This window comes from Tiliqua scincoides, chromosome 4 (genome assembly GCF_035046505.1).
Source record: "Tiliqua scincoides isolate rTilSci1 chromosome 4, rTilSci1.hap2, whole genome shotgun sequence".
Lineage (NCBI taxonomy): Eukaryota > Metazoa > Chordata > Lepidosauria > Squamata > Scincidae > Tiliqua > Tiliqua scincoides.
Window position 1 is genome coordinate 212,925,349 of NC_089824.1, and position 18,545 is coordinate 212,943,893.

The window sequence follows — 18,545 nt, forward strand, 5'->3', positions numbered from 1 at the left end:
AATGGACTTTCCAATGACTCAAAACCAAATATGCTTACATTTTCTTTAGAAGATTTGTAGTCACTTCCAGTTTAGTAGCATGAAATTCTTGGATCTAAAATGTAAATACAAAGTTAAAATCAAACTGTATCTTCCTGCTTGAACTTGATTTTTCTTTCCTTCCATTTGTAAAGACATCCCTCACAGCAAGCATATATTAACATTTTTTGCAAAGAAGTTTACAAAAACAAAATATACAGTTCTATGAAAGATCATGGGAAATTAGTCAAAATATTGAAAAGTACAGGAAACATTATAAATATTGTAATTTGGATAGGACTGGTATGCTAGTTAACCTCTTCCAAATAAACACTTTTTATATAGGTCTAATTATATACCTCTGCAGTATTAGATTTATCAATTAAAATGGTAGGAACCTATATCTTCAGAGTACATGCATAGAAGTCAAAGCACAACCTAAAACGCTAGAAGTATCTGAGAAAATAATTAAGCAAGCAAATAGTGTCATATGGAATTACCGCTTTTTTCAATCAATCTAGTGCCTATATATATAAAATTAAAGGTATTCAAGGGATCTTTTTCTGACTGGACAAATGATTCGGCATAAGAGAGCTTCAAATATCTATATATCAAAATATCATCAAACATCATCAATTTATAACGACATAAAATAAATGGATACCAATCATCAATTATAACCACATAAAATTAATGAAAAATATAGCCAAAATGTGAAAATGCATTTTGATTATTTATATCAACTACATTTTAAATAGCCCAACAATGTGCACCATGTGAAAAAATATAATAATTGACCATTTTCTGCCCTCCCAGGGTATCCCCAAATCTGTTACATGGTAGGGCCAAGCCCTGAACTTGATCCTGAAACTGATGATGATGAAGAGTGCAATCCTGAGTGCTGGCTGAGCCGGCACAGACCTGTGCTGGCTTCCAGAGGTCAGATCCGGCCTACGTGCTGCCCAGAGCAGGTGAATTCGCACTGGCCAAGGGAAGCGAGCGTGAGGGTGGGAGAGGGTGGTAGGAACATGGAACAGAGGTGGAAAGGGGGAGTTTTTGTGCAAGGGAGGGCAGACTGGTGGGCGGATTGGGCCTGGGAGGTGTGTGGAGTTGGCCTTGGCAACCTAGGCCAGATCTTAACCCCTCTTCCAGTCAGTCCAATGTTACATCAGGCTGCTTGGATTTGTGTCAGCTATTTCACTGGCATCAATCCGAGTTGCCCCATGGGGGTGGCTGGCACGTGCCATAGGTTAAGGGGATAAATGTCCCCTTACTTCAGGTGCCGCCACAGCCACCTCCTAACCTGGCGCAGGCCAATTGGTCTGCATGTTCCAGCGCAGGTTAGGATTAGGTTATAAAAATATTTATCACTTTTCAATGAAAGAGTTCATATAGCAGTTTACACAGAAAATCAATTTCTATTTATAGTTACTCCCACACTACAATGGTAGTCTTACACCAAGCTTTATTGTAGGTTCATCAAATCCACTGGTGTTAAAGTTGTAGACATCATCCCTAGCAAAAGAGATAAAACTTTACTTAGGAGAACTATCATCAATACTCTTCATATCAAAAATATGATTATATATGTATGAAATTATTTATTTACATAAGCTGTCCAGCAGTAACATTAAGCAGCGTAGTTGTTTTCAAATTTCTAGAACTTCTTCTCCAACTTTTCTTCTGCGCATAAAAAAAGTGAGAAAATCAGGTTTGTCTGTGGTCCACCAAAGCTTCCCTGAATTTTCCACTCATGCGATTCTTTTAGTTAAACAAGACTTTCACCAAGAAAGAAATCTGAATGACTCATGACTCAGTCTTATACTAGTGAGCAGGGAGCACCAGCGGGAAGGCCTATCCCATCCTGCCAGCGCTGAATCTAGGCAACAGCCGCTGAGATTGGTAAGTGATGTGCCAAGTGATGCAGGGGCAGAGAGGAATAGAGGTGGGGAGGAATGATTGGTTGTGGGGGAGGGCATGGAGGGGTAGTTCAGGCCTGGGAGGGGCTGGGGATGGTGAAGGAGACCTCTGCCGTACCCTAACCCCCAGTCTTGTCTGAAAGCCCTACACGGGGCTACTTGGACTTGCGCCAGTGATTTAGCAGGCACAGATCTGAGTAGCCCCATTAGGCAGGCTGGGACTTGACACAGGATAAGAGAACAAATGTTCTGTTACCCCAAAGAGCCCTCTGGTCTGCTCAATTTCAGCACTGAATAGGATTGGGCTTTCAAAGAGTTTAAAAAAAAAATAAAACCATCCAATGTAGCACCAAGATACCTCAAGATTTGTGTTCCCTGGGGGGAAAGTAGAAAGAAGAGTCACCCAGGCCAGAGGCATTTTCTATCACCAAGTCCTATAGAGACCAGCATTGGTTTAAGAGTTTTATTATAGTATTGTACTTTTTTAAATATTATAAGCTACCTTGCCGGGGGGGGGGGTGTCTCTTCAGAAGTAGAAAGGCAGGAAATGAATGAATGAATGTTGTGATACTTATTCCAAGAAAACTTATTACACAACATTTAGAGTATTAATTGACTTTTTAAACATTGTAAATGTCAATATTTTAAAATGTAATAAAAATACACACATGCCATTTCTCCTAAAGGAAAAAGAGTACTGGTATACCTCTGTATTTTGAACAATAGGTTATTTCTTTCTGTTCCTATAGTTTCATTTGGTGAAATGGAAAATTCCATGACAAATGCTGACCCTATATTATGGATGATTTATTCTACATTTCTTATAAAAATGGACTTTCATTTAGGACTTCTACATCTAATTATTAAACTACCTAGCTACTGGTTGACTGAGAAATTGAATTTGTTATAGAAATACATACTTTTTATTTTTCTAATACATAAATGTAATTTTGAAATACATTTTTATTTGTGCAGTATAGGAAAAATAAACATACCTTACTATCACTGAAACTGGGTTTATTTAAAGATGTGCTACAAAAGAGTAGTCAAATATAATTAAATGAATAAAATGTATACCAGAAATATTCATTTGCAAAAAAAATATTAGTTTTGATATTAGAAGCATTAAAACAACTGAAATTAAATCCTGATCAGCAAGATACTGCAATTCTGAATATACTTATAAGAAATCCAGAGTACCACTTTCATGAACAGAAGGAGCACTTCACTCATGCAAGAGTGCTTAGGTTCACAAAGTACACCTCCATTCACGGAAACGTTAGTTTGGATGTGACCCTTATGCTTGCCAAGCAAAGCTTGCATGCAAATAAGCGGCTTTGACTACCATGATGGTATCATGTGAGGGTATCATGGTATCTGAGTTGGAACTACCTATAACAGTATGAGTCTATTTCACTGTATTCTAACAACAACATTGAGCATTCACTGAATTCACTGTATCAGAAAGTCTATTTTATCAATGGGGCAATGGCACAGGAGCTAAATGCTATCTTGAATGTATTTTGATATAGGGCAGGATAAAATTATAGAAATAGATAAAACAAGATATCACAAGACTGGAAACACAATCTCTAACTGGCTAGATCCTGTTATCAGCAAGACAACAACTGCTTTAACAAAAATCAAAACAAAGGAGCTTCTGAAGGAGAGATGCAAAGAGGTCGAGAGGTTGCATGGAATACTTTAATCTCCCCCAAAGCCATTTGGCTAAGCGTTTTATTTATTTATTTATATTTCAACTAAGTAGCCTATTCCATTGGCAACCAATCCTAACCTGCACTTTAACAGGCAGGCCAAGTGGCCTGCACTGTATCCAGGACAGGTTAGGAGGTGACTGGAGCACAACTCAGATCTGTACCAGCGAAATCGCTGGCACAAATCAGAGCAGCCTGGTGTAATGCTGGGTTACCTGGAAGGGGGGTTAGAGACTGATCTTAGGTGCCCACATGAAAATGAGTGGGACACCACGGCGGAAAGTGTTATGCTCAAGCTAGATGCTATGTGGAATGTGATCCTGGAAAAAACCTTCAACTGGCTTTGAACAGAAGTTTTTACCTTCCAGTAAAAACAGTGCATGGGGGCCCAAACTGGGATTTGAACCAATGGGGGGATGGATAAAGTACAAAAGCCCCCATTCCCGTTTTGATCTGTTTGATCCCCCACACACACACCCAAAATATAAGGCCATGCTATGCATTTGCTATAAAATGTAGTTCGACTTTTACATAATACTGCCCCTTCACAGCCATTATGAATGTGGGGGTATCTTTACCCAGTCACAAGACACAGGGCAGGAGAATTGGGAACCTGATTTGGTGTTGCTATAGTTGGGGGATGAGCCCTGATCAGCAGGCAGCCCAGCTCACTCCCATTCGGCTCAATTTGTTCCAGCTCTACAATGAAGCAACTTTTTCCTCCCAGCTGACTGGCAATGGGGAGATCTTCAGAGGCTACCAGACTCAGGGATGTTGGCTGGTGACCCTTTGGGCTTGGGTTCCAAAGTCCACTTCAATGGCTTTCCAGGTTGGGGTGGAGGGTGTAATTCAGTTGCCTCAACCTGACTTGGGTTGGCATAGAGAAGCTGCAAATCATCAGCAGATTATCTGCAGCTTTGACTCAGGGTGAGAATGCCCCAAAAAGGAGAAAGTAGCATCCCCAAGGTAGATATCCATACTAAAGGGTGCAAGAATGTATGGAGATAGGACCCATTTCCAGGTTTGCAGTAGATTGCTAATTGGCATTAGTGGGGCCCCCTTATCTGACAATTCTGTAGCTGTGGCTTTGACTGTGTTTGGGTATGATCCTGCACTGGAGGGCCTCACTTGACCTCCCGGATGCAACCTGAAGTGCCTTTCTGATGCCTCCAGGAGGCTTTCTGAAGCCTGGGGAGGCCATGTGTGGCCTCAGAACATCTCCTGGACCCAACTGGAAGGTACTTCTGGTTGCATCCAGGAGATCCTTTAAGGGCTTTCCATGGACCCCAGTATCCATGGAAATCAATTATCTGTTGGGAGTCCTGAAATTGATCCCCCATGAAGTCTGAGGGCCCACTGCCTTGTTGTGTTTACTGGGTGTGTGTGTGTGGGGGGGGGGGCAATTAATTTTTTAATTAATTAATTTTTTTTTAAAACACTCAGAACCATCAAACCAAAATTTTCAGTTTATGATGGATAATATTATTGTTATGACCTTCTATCTAATTAATGAATTTGTTCAGTTGGATCAATTTCAGATCCCTTTCAACAATTTCGTTTCAACACCCCTTCCGACAATGCCAGTTGTAAGGATGGGTAAAAATGAGACAGAGCCACTGAATCCTCTATACCCATTTTCTTGTAGCACAAAATAGCTATTTCCAATCGTATTCTTGCACAGCTGTAAAAGCATCAGTCATGTGGCTATCCAATGAAGCTAGTAAAAACAATAGATATGTGCATACAATACCTGCCATTAGGAGATGATTGGCACAAGTTTCGTGTACTTTTTATAACATCCTTTTGTTTGTATCGGTCACTAATTTTACTTATTAACATTTTTGCTGCTTCAACCATTTCTTTTGATCTTCCTTTCTGTAAGATTTTGGAAAAAAAAAATTCTTAAATCTAAACATCTTAAATTTTTAAATCAGGAAATCTTAAGAGCCAAAGGACACATTTTGTGAAATGCCATTCAGAAAATCAAAGTCTTCTGCAGATTTCTGCAACAACAAAGAGATGTCCTACCTGTTGTAAAGATGTTTTTTGTTTCCCCATTAGATCCTTATCTGGGGGTGGAGGAGAAGCTATCCAGTTAATTGAGGATAGCTTCTTCATTTTAGAGGCATATCCTATAGTTGATCAATTGCTTAATAATCACCTGGTTTCATGGAAGCTTTCAAAACTGTTCCAGCTACAAAGTAGCTTCACCCACAATGCCACACCTGGGGATTGCCTCTCATGTCTTTTCCCACATTAAGGGCACAATCCTAAACAGGTCTACTCAGAAGTAAGTCCTATTTTGTTCAATGGGGCTTACTCTCAGGAAAGTGTGGTTAGGATTGCAGTCTTAGTCCTGTAGATGCTAATATTTAGTCCTGTAACATGGTCTCACAATACAAGGATCTAAACCTAGACATAGCAACCCTAAGTCTACTGTTCCCAATGCTTCAAACTTTCCTAGTTTGTCCACTTCCTTCTTACCAATAGTCCACAGCTCCTCCTGTCACTATGTGAGGTTTTGTCTAATGTTTACTCCAAGATTCTTCCTTTATTCAGTTCTAAGTCTCCACAGGTCCCATGATTTTCACAGGTCCCTGCTTTTCAGCCCACTTTGCCTCACTTCTTTCAGTCACCCTGTTTCTAGGCCAGTTCCCCTAGCAGTTCTGTCTCCCATGCATATACATACATCCCCTCCTGAAGTTGAGTACTGTAAGCATGGTTGCCACGTCTGAAGTTATTTTTTTCCCTCTCAAATTGGTATCAGATAACATCATCACAATATAATTGCAAAAAGGAAAAAGAAAAAAAGGAATTTCTTACTTGAGAATTCCTGTTTTGGGGTGAGGAAGGGGGAGCATTCCTGAGTATTTTTTATTTTTATTTTTGCCGGGCATTAGAGGGATGTTCCAGCTCTCCAGGATGGTGTGGGGACAGGATGCCCTCCACAGCAGGAAGAGACGTTTTGAATTGGCCCTGCCTCCTGGTAGTGGGAGAGGCATTCCCAAAGGATCAGGAATGCCCCCCTTCCCCTACCAGAGACAATGTTCTTGGCTGACCATGGTTCATAAGGCTACTCATCTGTAATATTCCTTAACAAGGGATTTTAGGTACAATGTCCGAAGATTTAAAATAATTCCTTGAGCAATATTAAAGTTCCATGCTTGTATTTTGTTGGGGGTCAATTTAGACAGGAGGGGAGAAACATATGGTGTGTCTAGCAAACGTTTTTAATTTAATACAGTTGTGGGACGCTTATCTGAACAATAATACAGGTAGAGAGGATGCTTAAGCACTTTCCCTGCAGGACATTTTTCCAGGCTGCTTCCCAGCCCCACCCTACATGATGAAAAGTATACATAGATTTATTGTCTTTTCCTGGAGAAGAAAAAAGCATCTGGTGTCTATATTTTGTTTAGGAAAACTGCCCAAAGACCAAGCACTCTCTCCTTTTATTGTTTCCCCGTTCAAATCAGTTTTGCGGCTGCATTAACCCAGGAACAAAAACATGAAAACATATTTCATCCATCACATTTGTTGGGCCCTCAAGCTTATACAAACCCCTCCAAATTGAAACCCTTTAAGGTGCAGTTAGGTACCAGGAAACATGTAAATGTGGTCAAAATTAAGGGCAAATTTTTTCATACAAATGGCCTTTTAAAAAAAAAATCTATTTAAGTGTTAATGCTGATTGATTTACAACATAATTATATTTTAAACTAACTAAACAAACCTAATACAGGTGCCCCCCTGTATCCATGGGGAAAAGGTTCCTTCTACTACCGTGGATACTCGAACCTGTGAACAGCAGAGAATTTCTTCCCGTCACACTCATGACTGACCTCTTTTCCTTTGCAAATATTTTACAAAGCTTTTCATTCTTTTTGCTTTGGAACAGGAAGCAAACAGCAAGAAAGTAGACTCATAGCTGCTAGAGGAATGCTACGGGAGGTGATAAGGAGAATGTTAACAGGAAGTGGATAGCAAACTGTTAGCATTCTAGTGTTTCCTGGAGCATTCTTCTAGCAGCTATGAGTCTAGGTTCTTGCGGTTTGCTTCTGGTTGCAAAGTGAAAGGAAGGAAAAGCTTCCTTTTTAGAAGAGAGGAAAAGAGGTGAGTAATGAGCATGGGGGGGATTTGAAAACCATTAATATGAGACCGTGGATACGCCTGTACTGTTTTGTATTGCTGTAAGTCTATCAATCAATAAGAACATGTTCTAGATAAGAAAATAAGCTGGTGTGATTACTTGATGCAAATGTCTAATTTGACACAAAAAACTAAAAATAGCCACAACTCTGAGATGCAACTAGAAGAATAAAGGAGACTTGTTTTGCCCAAACATATTTCACCTGACTAGTTTTCTCTTTAGTAGTTTCTCTTCTAGGAGAAGGAACATCAAAGCTAGTTTCATCATGAGTTCCAGTGACTAGTTTCAAATTTAGTGAACTATCTTTCATTCTAGTAGCATTGAGTGCAATTTTAGATTTACTAGAAACATCCTTTGTGCTGTTATTTTTTGATATTTTCTCATCCAAATGCATAAAACCGTTTTGTGACTCTGTACTGTTTCTCTTGTCACTTTTCACTGGTACTTTATAGATCTCATTTTGCTGCTGCTCCAGGATTTCTCCATTGCAACACTGTTCGCTTCTCAACAGTGGAGTACTTTCAAATATTGAAGAGAAAGCTTTTTGCTTGGCAGCTCTATCACTTAGATTAGAAGCTAGTACAAAACAAGAAAAATATGTTAAATAAAATATGATTTTTTTTTAAGAAAAGCAATTATCTCTGTTAAATGAAGTTATTAAAAATAGAGTGCAGATTCAACCTTGATGCAATATACTTCCCGATGCACTAACATTCTGCTTGTTACAGTGTGTTATTATCTTCTCAGGAACCCAACACATCTGCTTTTTTTGGGTTTTAATTTCAGCAACAGAAGTTTCCAGAATGCCAGGCAATCTGAAAAGCAAAGCTAATTTTAGTAATATGTATATATCTTCCTTAAGTATACGTGTGGAAAATTTCTCTCAACACAAAATAAAGGTGTAGATCAGAGTTTATCACTATCAAATCAGTCAGCAGTTATTTTTACTACTTACAAGGGTTTGTCATTTCTTTCTACTGGCTGAGAATCAGGAACTAGGTCTAAGTAATCTAAATGAAACAGACATCAAACTAGACATTAAATACTAATCATGTTTTCTATGCAAATGTCAAATCAATTTCAAAACACGAGAGTTGAAATGAGCTACTTGCCTAATTTGTGTGTTTCATAAGTATCTAAATCTTCATCATGGGTCATATTGACCACTTTTTCAACAGGAATGTGCTACAATTAAACATAACATGAAATTGTCACTATAACTAGCACGCATATTTGTTTTTTATACCTAACTTTCCATTGTTCATAGATGCTCACACAGCTGAAATTGTAAATTATTTAACATCCCTCAAAGAAAGTAAAGCTCATCATACTAATGAAGACTTAAAATTGTTTAAGCTGAAAGGCTCAGACTAATAAAGGCAAAATAGAGATACAGTAAAGAGAAATGTAATTGTAGGTCAAAATGAAAGAGACTGGGGAAACAGTATGACCTCATCATACTCTTCTCCTTTGGACTGTGGAATATAATCACTAGAAGACCCAGATCAAAGAATTTTGGGTGGTGTAACATGAGAACATAACATAAGCTCTGCTGGATCAGGCCAAGACCCATCTAGTTCAGCTTCCTATATCTTAGTGTCCCACCAGATGCCTCAGGGAGCCCATGAGACAACAAGATACATGTATCCTGTTGCAATGCCCTAGTATCTGGCATTCAGCTTACTTCTAAAACCAGGATGCATTCCCATCATGGCTTGTAATCTGTGATGGACTTTTCCTCCATAAATCTGTTCAAACCCCTTTTAAAGGCATCTAGGCCAGGGAGGCCATCACCATATCCTGTGGCAACGAGTTCCACAGATGAATGACACACTGGGTAGTCAGAAAGGAGGACAGGCTGTGTGACCAAACAGATCATTTGAAGAACCTGTTACAAGTAAACAATCTGTTACTCTTCTTCATGGATTCTGTGCAATCCCACATTTGGATGACTGCTTAGCTGACACACCTGGAGGAGCACAACACTTCATTGTGTAAATAGATTATTTCAGTTTGTGCTTAAGGGCCTTATCCTATCCAACTTTCCAGCACTGATGCAGCCACAAGGTAAGGGAACAAACTTTCCTTTACCTTAAGGAGGCCTACCCCCTCCCACCTCAGGATGCAGGATGTGCCCTGTTGGCACAGCTGCATCAGTGCTGGAAAGTTAGATAGGAGTGTGCCGTAAGTGTGCCAAAGATTGATTTTGATGGGGTAGAATTGTATGGTACCACTGCTGAAGTGGAAGTCAGGATCACCAGCAAGGTGGACACTAGTATGCTTAGGGACTGAATGATTGGGAACAAAATCTACATCTTAGAACAAGACAAGATCAGAAGAGGGAAGCTGACTCAGGGACTGATGCACAGGTTCATTGATCAGGTGTCTCTTTTTCTTCTTCTTGTAGACTGTAGGAGGAGCCAATTTCCAAACCCAGTTTTTCCTATTTTAGGATGGAAGATGGATTTTCCAATCCTGGTTTTTAGTATTTTAGGATCCCCTGAGCAACCTGAAGCAATCCTGTACCAGTAGTTTTTGTTTAGGTAACAATCCCTTAGAGGAGCACACACTGAGGAGAAAGACTAGGGTAAGAGGCATGGTTGAATGTAAAGACTTCTAAACCCTGAGGGTTTTCACAGCTAGAGGTTCCGTGGGCTAACCTGAGACAATGAGTGCATCACCTTTACCCCGAAGGAATGCCCTAAATCTGAATGAGCAGAGTACCTAGCCTGCTTGATGAATTTCTCCAAAAGTCTACCTTATGCTTTCCAACAAGACAAAGCAAACATTAGCCATATCTATCCAAAGCTGATATTTTTCTCCCATAATGATATTCATTTTTGAATGAGATTGTTGCAGCACAGACATGTGAGAAAACTCTAATGGAAAAAAAATACCTTTGAACTAGAAGAAAATGAACAGACTCTCTAACAAAAACAAAGAGAATTAAAATGATTAAGAAGTCCCTTCAGAAATGCTAGTAATGCTATAGCAATAGTCAGAAGAAAACTGAGCAGGAAGGCACACATCCCACCCCTCAAGAACTGAGGCAATGCAAGTTTTCCCCTATAGCTCTGGGCTTACAGCTCTGCACTGTTTATGACTATGGGTTTCAAGTTTACATGTGACTCTCAGTTGTCTGAATCTACCTTAAGTTATGCATATATACATACAATAATTACCTTATTTTTAAGAGATTTGGTTAAAGAAGATGCAATCACATTATCATCTACTATATTGAAATTCTTTGTTCCCTTGCATATTGGGAAACTGTCCATTTTTTCAGCAGCATTTATCATTTGAAGAGGCATTTTAACACGTTCCTTTCGAGGAGTTGCTAGAAACAAGCCCATATTTGAGTGATTTTAATGACATTATTGCTTGCACCGAAATTACAGTAAACAAAGATTATCATGGATTTTTAATGAAGTTTCAAACATCAATCGACATCTGGTATTCTTATTCTTAGGAACACCCATTTCACTGAGTTACTGATATTACATGCTGTAAATGAAATTGTTCATCAGCATAGAGTAGGGTTTCACAAATTGTGGGTTGCATTCAGTGGGTTCTGGGATGGGCCCTCTCACCCACCCATGCCTCCAACAGGCTCCACACTAGTACCCTCCTGACACAAATGGGGGCCAAACTGGACCACTGCAAGCCTCAGAAGGCCTCCACAAGGAACTGGAAAGTGACTTCCATCTGCTTCCAGAGGCCTGCGGAGGCTGGGCACCATAAAAGGAGGTGGGTTGCAGCGCCCTCTCCACTGCAAAACAGGTGAGGCACAGCTGTTTTGGGGGAAGTCTGAGAATCCCTAAAATAAAGTACTATACATTGAAAAGTCCAATTCCAGCATGCCACGTGTTGAGGAAATGCAAAATCACAATTTGTCGGTGACCCTGTCATGCTCACTTTTAATCATTTTATTTAGTTAGTCATTAAGTTACATTATATATTATTAATTGTACTTTCATTAAGATATTAATTTAGGTTAGTAGAGCTGGGACTAAGAACATCCCTATGGGAAACTAAAATCTTTGTCTTCTCACACTCCAAAAGGAAATGTAGATCAAAAAGATAAGATCCTGTGCATAACTCAGGAAGAAAGCCCCACCTCAGGAATGTAGGGATGAATTCTCAGGGAAGAGGGATGCTGTGATCTATAAGAAGATGCTATGTTCTTGAATATGCATGGGTCATTGGTTGAATATGTATATCCAATCAAAGAAGTAGTGTATTGTTTTAGGTTCTGATTGGCCCAAATTGTAAAACCTTACCTTATTTGGCATGAAGCCAAATCTTTCTGTAATGATGCATATGCAAAAGAATTGGGTGTAAATGAAGTATAAAAAGTTGGGAATTCTTTTGTTCAGGGCTCATGCTCTCACTCTTCGCTGCTGACAGATGTCAGGAGTGTTGAGAGGCATGTGACAAAACAGCTGTTTTAATAAAATAAGAATTTCTGAAATTAATACTGCAAACCTTGAGAGATTTTTACTCAGCTGAAAATCTGAGGGAAACTTTTAACTTTCCCCAGCACATGCAAATGATTGAAGTTGTTTACCCTCAGAGCAAGAATAATGCTGAAATTGAGGTTTAGTGGCATGGTACTGGGAAGCATCATCTTATGTTATGATTAAGATGATCTCTCACACGTGCTACCCAGGCAACTGATGTTGCAAAAGTGCTTAAGGCACTTCATGGTGGCTGGGAGACCAACAGCAACAATGGAGAGGCCAGCACCAGTTGGTGCTGGGCCTCTGCACTAGTGGGAAGATCAGCGGGAGCGACGGACAGTAAGTTCCCCACCAGGTGGCAGGGAGGCGTTCCTGGGTGGGGAAATGGGAAGGTTCAAAACTGGATGGGGAGGGCAACATGGGAGGTAGTTCAGGCCCAGGAAGGGGGTAGGGACGGCAGCAGAGGCTGCCACCTAATCCTACCTCCCCTCCCATGCCTGAAAGACCTACACAGGCTACTTGATTCTGCACCAGCTGTGGAACTGGTACAGATCCAAGTAGTCCCATAGGAGCTGCCTGGTCCTGACACAGGGTAAGGGAACCAATGTTCCTTTAACCCGAGAAGACCTCCGGCTGTCCTCTTGGCCCTGCGAGATATAGTGGTGGCCATTTTGGCACTACTCTACCGCAGCACAGGCAAGCAGCATAGGATTGGGCTGTGAAATTGTAAAAAAGAAATCTTTGCATTTTAGATCTGGAAATCATGTTCCTGATGTAGACAACATGCTCAGCAACACATCTTTTTCATGTGCTTATCATCAACCGGACAACTAAAGCTTACTCCAAAATGAATCTTTGGGTTCATCAGTTTCCACCACAGCATGCTGCTGACTTTCCCTCTTCTAACAGTTTCAAGCAGGCTGCACAAAAAATTCACTGCTGCTACCAGAATTTAGCAAAGTTGCATCAAGTTATTCCAACTGCTAGGAGTATTTCTTTAAAGAAATATCTTGTTCTAAACCAGGGGTGTCAAACATAAGGCCCAGGGGCCGGATGTGGCCTGCGGAAGCTTTTTATACGGCCCTCAGGCTTTCAACTGCTGAGTAGTGCTGAGGTGTTACTGCTGAAAGGGCAGCCCACATGAATATTGGGCTTTCCCATATCTTGAAATATGATCCAGATTTGTATAGTTTCTCTTTTGTTATTTGCAGCTAATGAGTTCCTAAGTGAGAAAAAAATGTTTATTTTTGGTTATGACCTGTTTAATCACATCACTTCTTGCCTAATGACATCACTTCCGGCCTTCAGCATGCATCATAAATGCTATGTGGCCCTCCGTATGAAATGAGTTTGACACCCCTGTCCTAAAGTATTTGTAATTTAGCTGTCAATCACCTTGGGCTGTTGCAAAAGCAAGACAGAATATCAGTTTTAAAATAAATCCTAAGGCATTTTAGGCAGGCAAGACAGAATATCAGTTTTAAAATAAATCCTAAGGCATTTTAGGCCTCCTCCAGGCAGGAGGTCTGGTCTAGAGGGTAGAGCCTCCATTTGCCTGAAGATTAACATCCACAAGGTCGCCAGTTCGAGGCCACCGGCACCGTGCGACCTTGAAGCAGCTGGCAAGCTGCAGCTGAGCTGTTCCATCTGCTCGGAGCGTGGGAGGATGGAGGCCAGAATGTTAAACCAGATCGGAGCGTAACATCTTGAATGTGGTGGTTCTTGAAAGAGAGAGCCTTCTTTCAATTTGTAAAAATCCCTGCGTGGATTTAATAAGCCTGCCTGTGTAAACCGCCTTGAATAAAGTCTTGAATAAAGACCAAGAAAGGCGGTATATAAATACTGTATATTATTATATTATTATTATATTTTCTTGTTGGTCAAGAATCCTGCCATCTCAAAGGTAAGTACTATTAAAGAGACTGAAAAAAACCCTTTCACACATCACCTTTTCCAGATGGGTGAAAGCAACTCTGGTACTGGGAGCTAATGTGTATTAAATAAAGGATGGATAGTGTCAAACTAGATGTGTGTACAAATGTGTGTGATAAAGACCTGCTTCCATCTAGAAGCATCTCTGATTTATAAATCAAAGAAAACAAGTCAGCCATGTGGGGGAGGGATAATCTTAGGCAACTCTCAAATCGCCTCTTCAGAGGCGCACTGGGGGGATTTTCAGCTTAAAATAGCATACGGGTTGAATGATTCATGAAGGTGCTACAAATACTCATAGTATCAGAGGGCTCCATATCTGCTTTGCAGTTTTCCTTCAATATATTCCAAACTTCATAAAGAGTTGTTAAAGAAAATAAAAAAAATTAAAAGCATTGTTTAAGAGATCTTATCAAAGATGTTTTGTTTTGTTTCCAAAACTACAAACAGTAGTTGTTGCTCAGCTGTGACAACGTGAAACGTTCTGTACAACAAACACCCAACATTAATAAAAACAAATTAGTTAATAATAAACAATAACTTCCTCTTTAACTTACAAGCATTAGCTGGTACCAATGGACTCTGCCTAGACAATCTGGCAATGCATGGCACAATCATGGATGCTTCAGATACCTTCCTTCTAGCTGGAGTGATCTTAAATTAAAAAATAATAATAATCATAGTTTAAAACACCATTAATGCAACGATGCAATGTAATATATGCTTTCTTCCTTTATATCCCCATTTTTTATAAATATGCTCACCTTGGATTGAGCAGTTGGAAAATCCACTTTAATATCTTTTTTATTCAGATTGTTCTCTTTTGGAAGATATTGATGTTGTAGGGAAGAACTACCTTTTTCCTTCAGTGGTTTACAAACTTTTTCTGCCAATGGTGATACCTGACTTTCTGGCACAAGAACCTGATCAATATTGTTGTAAAAAAATAGTATCCCTATTAAACACTTAACATTTTGTAAAAATATTTAAAATAAAATAAATATTCCATCCAACAAGACTACAGTACAATCAATAAACATAGACAATTCTCCAAACACTGCAAGATGCTTTTCAAATAGTAGGAAACAGTGGTTTGCATTGCAATATGGGTGGTTCCGTTAAGAATAACTAAATTAAAAAGTTGCTGCACTTCTCTGGATCAGAGCTGAATTAAGATATCCCTTTAATTATTTAGTAAGGATTCTGAAAAGTAAAACCCATTTTCAGAATGACTGATGTATTAGCAACAATTTTCTTCTCATTCATTAAGAATTATTCAAAAGACAAGTGAATGTGAAAGGTTAGAGGAACAGATTTTAACAGCCCAATCCACCCTAACTCCCCATGTGGCAATGCAGAGGCACCAACATGGTGCCCACTGAATGGGATGGGGGAGTTTCAGCCTCTGGAGGCCTCCTCAAGAAAAAGGAATATTTGTTCCCTTGCCCCAGGGCAAGCCCCTGCTGGCCCAACAGGTCTACTTGGATCTGCACCAATGATATTGCTGGTGCAAGTACACATGGACCCAGGAAGGCAGATCAAGGATAGAAAGGGGAATAGGTTTAGGCATGCGCTCCTGCCGCCGAAACCACCTCTTTTCCAGTCCTATTCTCCTTCCTACCCCCATCACTGCCCCTCCCTGCTCTTTCCCATGCCCTGAGCAAACTCACAGGGGCCAGTGGGCACCCAGAGTTTGCTGGTGCGTGGAGTTAGCTGTTCACTGCTTGCAACAGCAGCCAGGCCATATACTCCAGTGTGTCACCATTTTGTAATAGCCAGAAGGCACCTAGCACTGCCACTTGTTCCGGTGGCGCTAAGCACCTTTAGGATTGGGACAAAAATCTGATTTCTGTTACCTCAGTATAGGATGACAATGGGTCCAATCCGAACCAACTTTCCAGCACCAGTACAACTGCAATGCAGCCCTGAGGTAAGAGGAAAAATGGTGCATGCCCCACTGGCACAGTTGCACTGGCACTGGAAAATTGGATTTGGTTCAATGTCACTACAATTTGAGTGTGTTTGGGCCTTGTCAAAAACCATCCAGAGATCCAGCAGGACTAACAGGGATACACTCCCCCTGTGTAGGTCATGAACCAAGGCTGTCCCCATCTGGAACCCTGGCCTGAAACCAGACTGAAATGGACCCAGACAATTCATTAAAGAGGTACATCCAGTTGTTTTTGCTTGGATTTATGTAGTTACCATAAGTACCATAAGTTTGTAACCTTATTTTTAAACAGCACAGAATTGCAAATGGAAAAGTTGTGTAGATAAATTATAAAAATCAGTAACATGTGTGGCTGTCATGTTCCTCTTCTACTTTTATTATACAGAGTTGTGCTCTCATATAATTAAAATATTGCTTTATTATAACTATGTACCTGTGATCCACTTTCATCAAAAATTACATGCACTGTTGTTTTGGCAACTGACATAGTGTTCTTCCTGGTAAATCCCTAAAAAATACATAAACATATTATAATACATACATATTACATTACAGTACAAAATATTAAAAAAGGAAAAAAGATCAAAGGTTTTATGTTTTTAAGTTTGGCTTCTTTATCTTGGAAAGTATATACAATGCTGCCTGCAGGAGATTAGGGGGGCAGTATATTGTCCAAGAGGCAGATGACTTGGGGGCTACCTGTCTCAGAACTTTATTTCATCCTCTTTGACCTATGGGGGTGTGTCCCTACCTGGCTTTCCCATCTCCCCTCTCCTCCAGAGCTCATCAAACTGAAAAATCTCTCTCCATGAGCTCTGATCAGCTGCCTGCATGCCATGAGGTCTCACACACCCATGCAAAGGGAATAGTTATAGGATTCCCTGTTCCAAAGTTAAGGACATGTACAGTCATGTACACACTTGTGAACTGTATTTTTCTTTAAAACCCTCTCACTGTCTCTGCTCCTGTTTTATTGTTAGCAGCAAACTAGTAGGGTTGGTGGGGAGTAATCAGAAAAAGAGTCTTCTGTTTAATTTTAGACCCTGTTTCTAACTATACATAGAAAAGGAAGACTATAACATTCAGATTCATGACTTTTTAAAAACACTGCCTTAATCTGCTGTATTAAAATTCTCTTTGAAAATGAGTCCACTAATTCATCATCACTGGAGGAAAGCCTTCAAACAAAAAATGGATAAACCTTCCCTACTGTTTTTGCAGTTAGTTCCAAAAGAGACACAGCAAGTTCAGAACACATTTAAAAAAGGAGACACTGTAAGCTATTTTCACAAAGACAATATTTGCTGAATTGTTATTTCATGTCAGTTCAGAACCTGCAATTATTCCTCTTTTTAAAATATTATATAGCTATTTGTTCTTGCAAGTACTTATTCCCCAATTCTGTGCAATGGTTTAACTGCTCAACATCTTGAGCAACAAGTTGCCACTTTGGGGGGGGGGGGGAAGGGGGTAGTTCTACAATAACTGTTGGAGCATCTTAGTTCATTTGGGACACTTACCTACATACTAATATGCTATTTTTCCTTTGAAAGAACAGTATCAACAGTAGCATCAACTATGAAAAGAACTAAAAACACTCAGCAGTGATTAGTCATTTTTGTTTCAGCTGTATATAGAAAATAGGAAAAAAAAATTTAATCTTACCTCACATTTATTTGCACCATAAACTTTTGCTGCTACATCCATAATCTCTAGTGCAGAATCAAACTGCAATATTATTTTCTCCCCTGTTTGATTACTCACAGACATTGGATCTTTTAGATTTATTGTTAATGTCTTTTTGTCTTTTTCTGCACAAAGATGAAGCATATTGATTAAGTATGTAATACTGCATAGTATTAAGCAGCTATCCTTTGTATATTACATCCTTTGTATATCCTTTGTATATTAATCATGGACTTACACTGTAAAAAATGAAAAAAAAAATCAGTGTGGGCACAATCCTAACCCCTTATGTCAGTGCTTTCCGGCACTGGCATAGTGGTGCCAATGGGACATGTGCTGCATCCTGCAGTTGGGTGTCACTCACGGAGGCCTCCACAAAGTAAGGGAATGTTTGTTCCCTTACCTCAGAGCTGCATTGCCCTTATGTCAGTGCTGGAATGCACTGACATAAGGGGCTAGGATTGCACCCCCAAAAAGGGAAAGACTGCATACAATTCTGAAAGACTATAGTGTAATGAAAAAAATGCTTGTTTTAAAAAAGAAATTAGCAAGAATTCTACAAATTATCATGAATACCACATATCACCCTTAAACAGAAACTGCAGTCTGAGAGCAAGAAATTAATTCCTGTGTACCAATACCTTCAATAATATATTTTTCAACTTCTTCTTCAGGTATGCTTACAGTTTCCCACTGATGACCCTAAAATGAACA

General features: G+C 39.8%; 1 protein-coding gene across 1 annotated transcript in view; it reads right to left on the reverse strand.

The window, feature by feature from the left end:
- The window catches only part of SYCP2 (synaptonemal complex protein 2), a 69,800-nt gene that overhangs the window by 29,723 nt on the left and 21,532 nt on the right, over positions 1–18,545 (reverse strand). Inside the window, 15 exon segments of the mRNA XM_066626430.1 lie at positions 39–94; positions 1,476–1,533; positions 1,628–1,701; positions 2,933–2,969; positions 5,403–5,527; positions 8,005–8,378; positions 8,484–8,617; positions 8,758–8,807; positions 8,904–8,987; positions 10,985–11,139; positions 14,752–14,848; positions 14,959–15,117; positions 16,579–16,653; positions 17,811–17,956; positions 18,473–18,533. Coding sequence (XP_066482527.1) covers positions 39–94; positions 1,476–1,533; positions 1,628–1,701; positions 2,933–2,969; positions 5,403–5,527; positions 8,005–8,378; positions 8,484–8,617; positions 8,758–8,807; positions 8,904–8,987; positions 10,985–11,139; positions 14,752–14,848; positions 14,959–15,117; positions 16,579–16,653; positions 17,811–17,956; positions 18,473–18,533 — 1,685 coding nt within the window.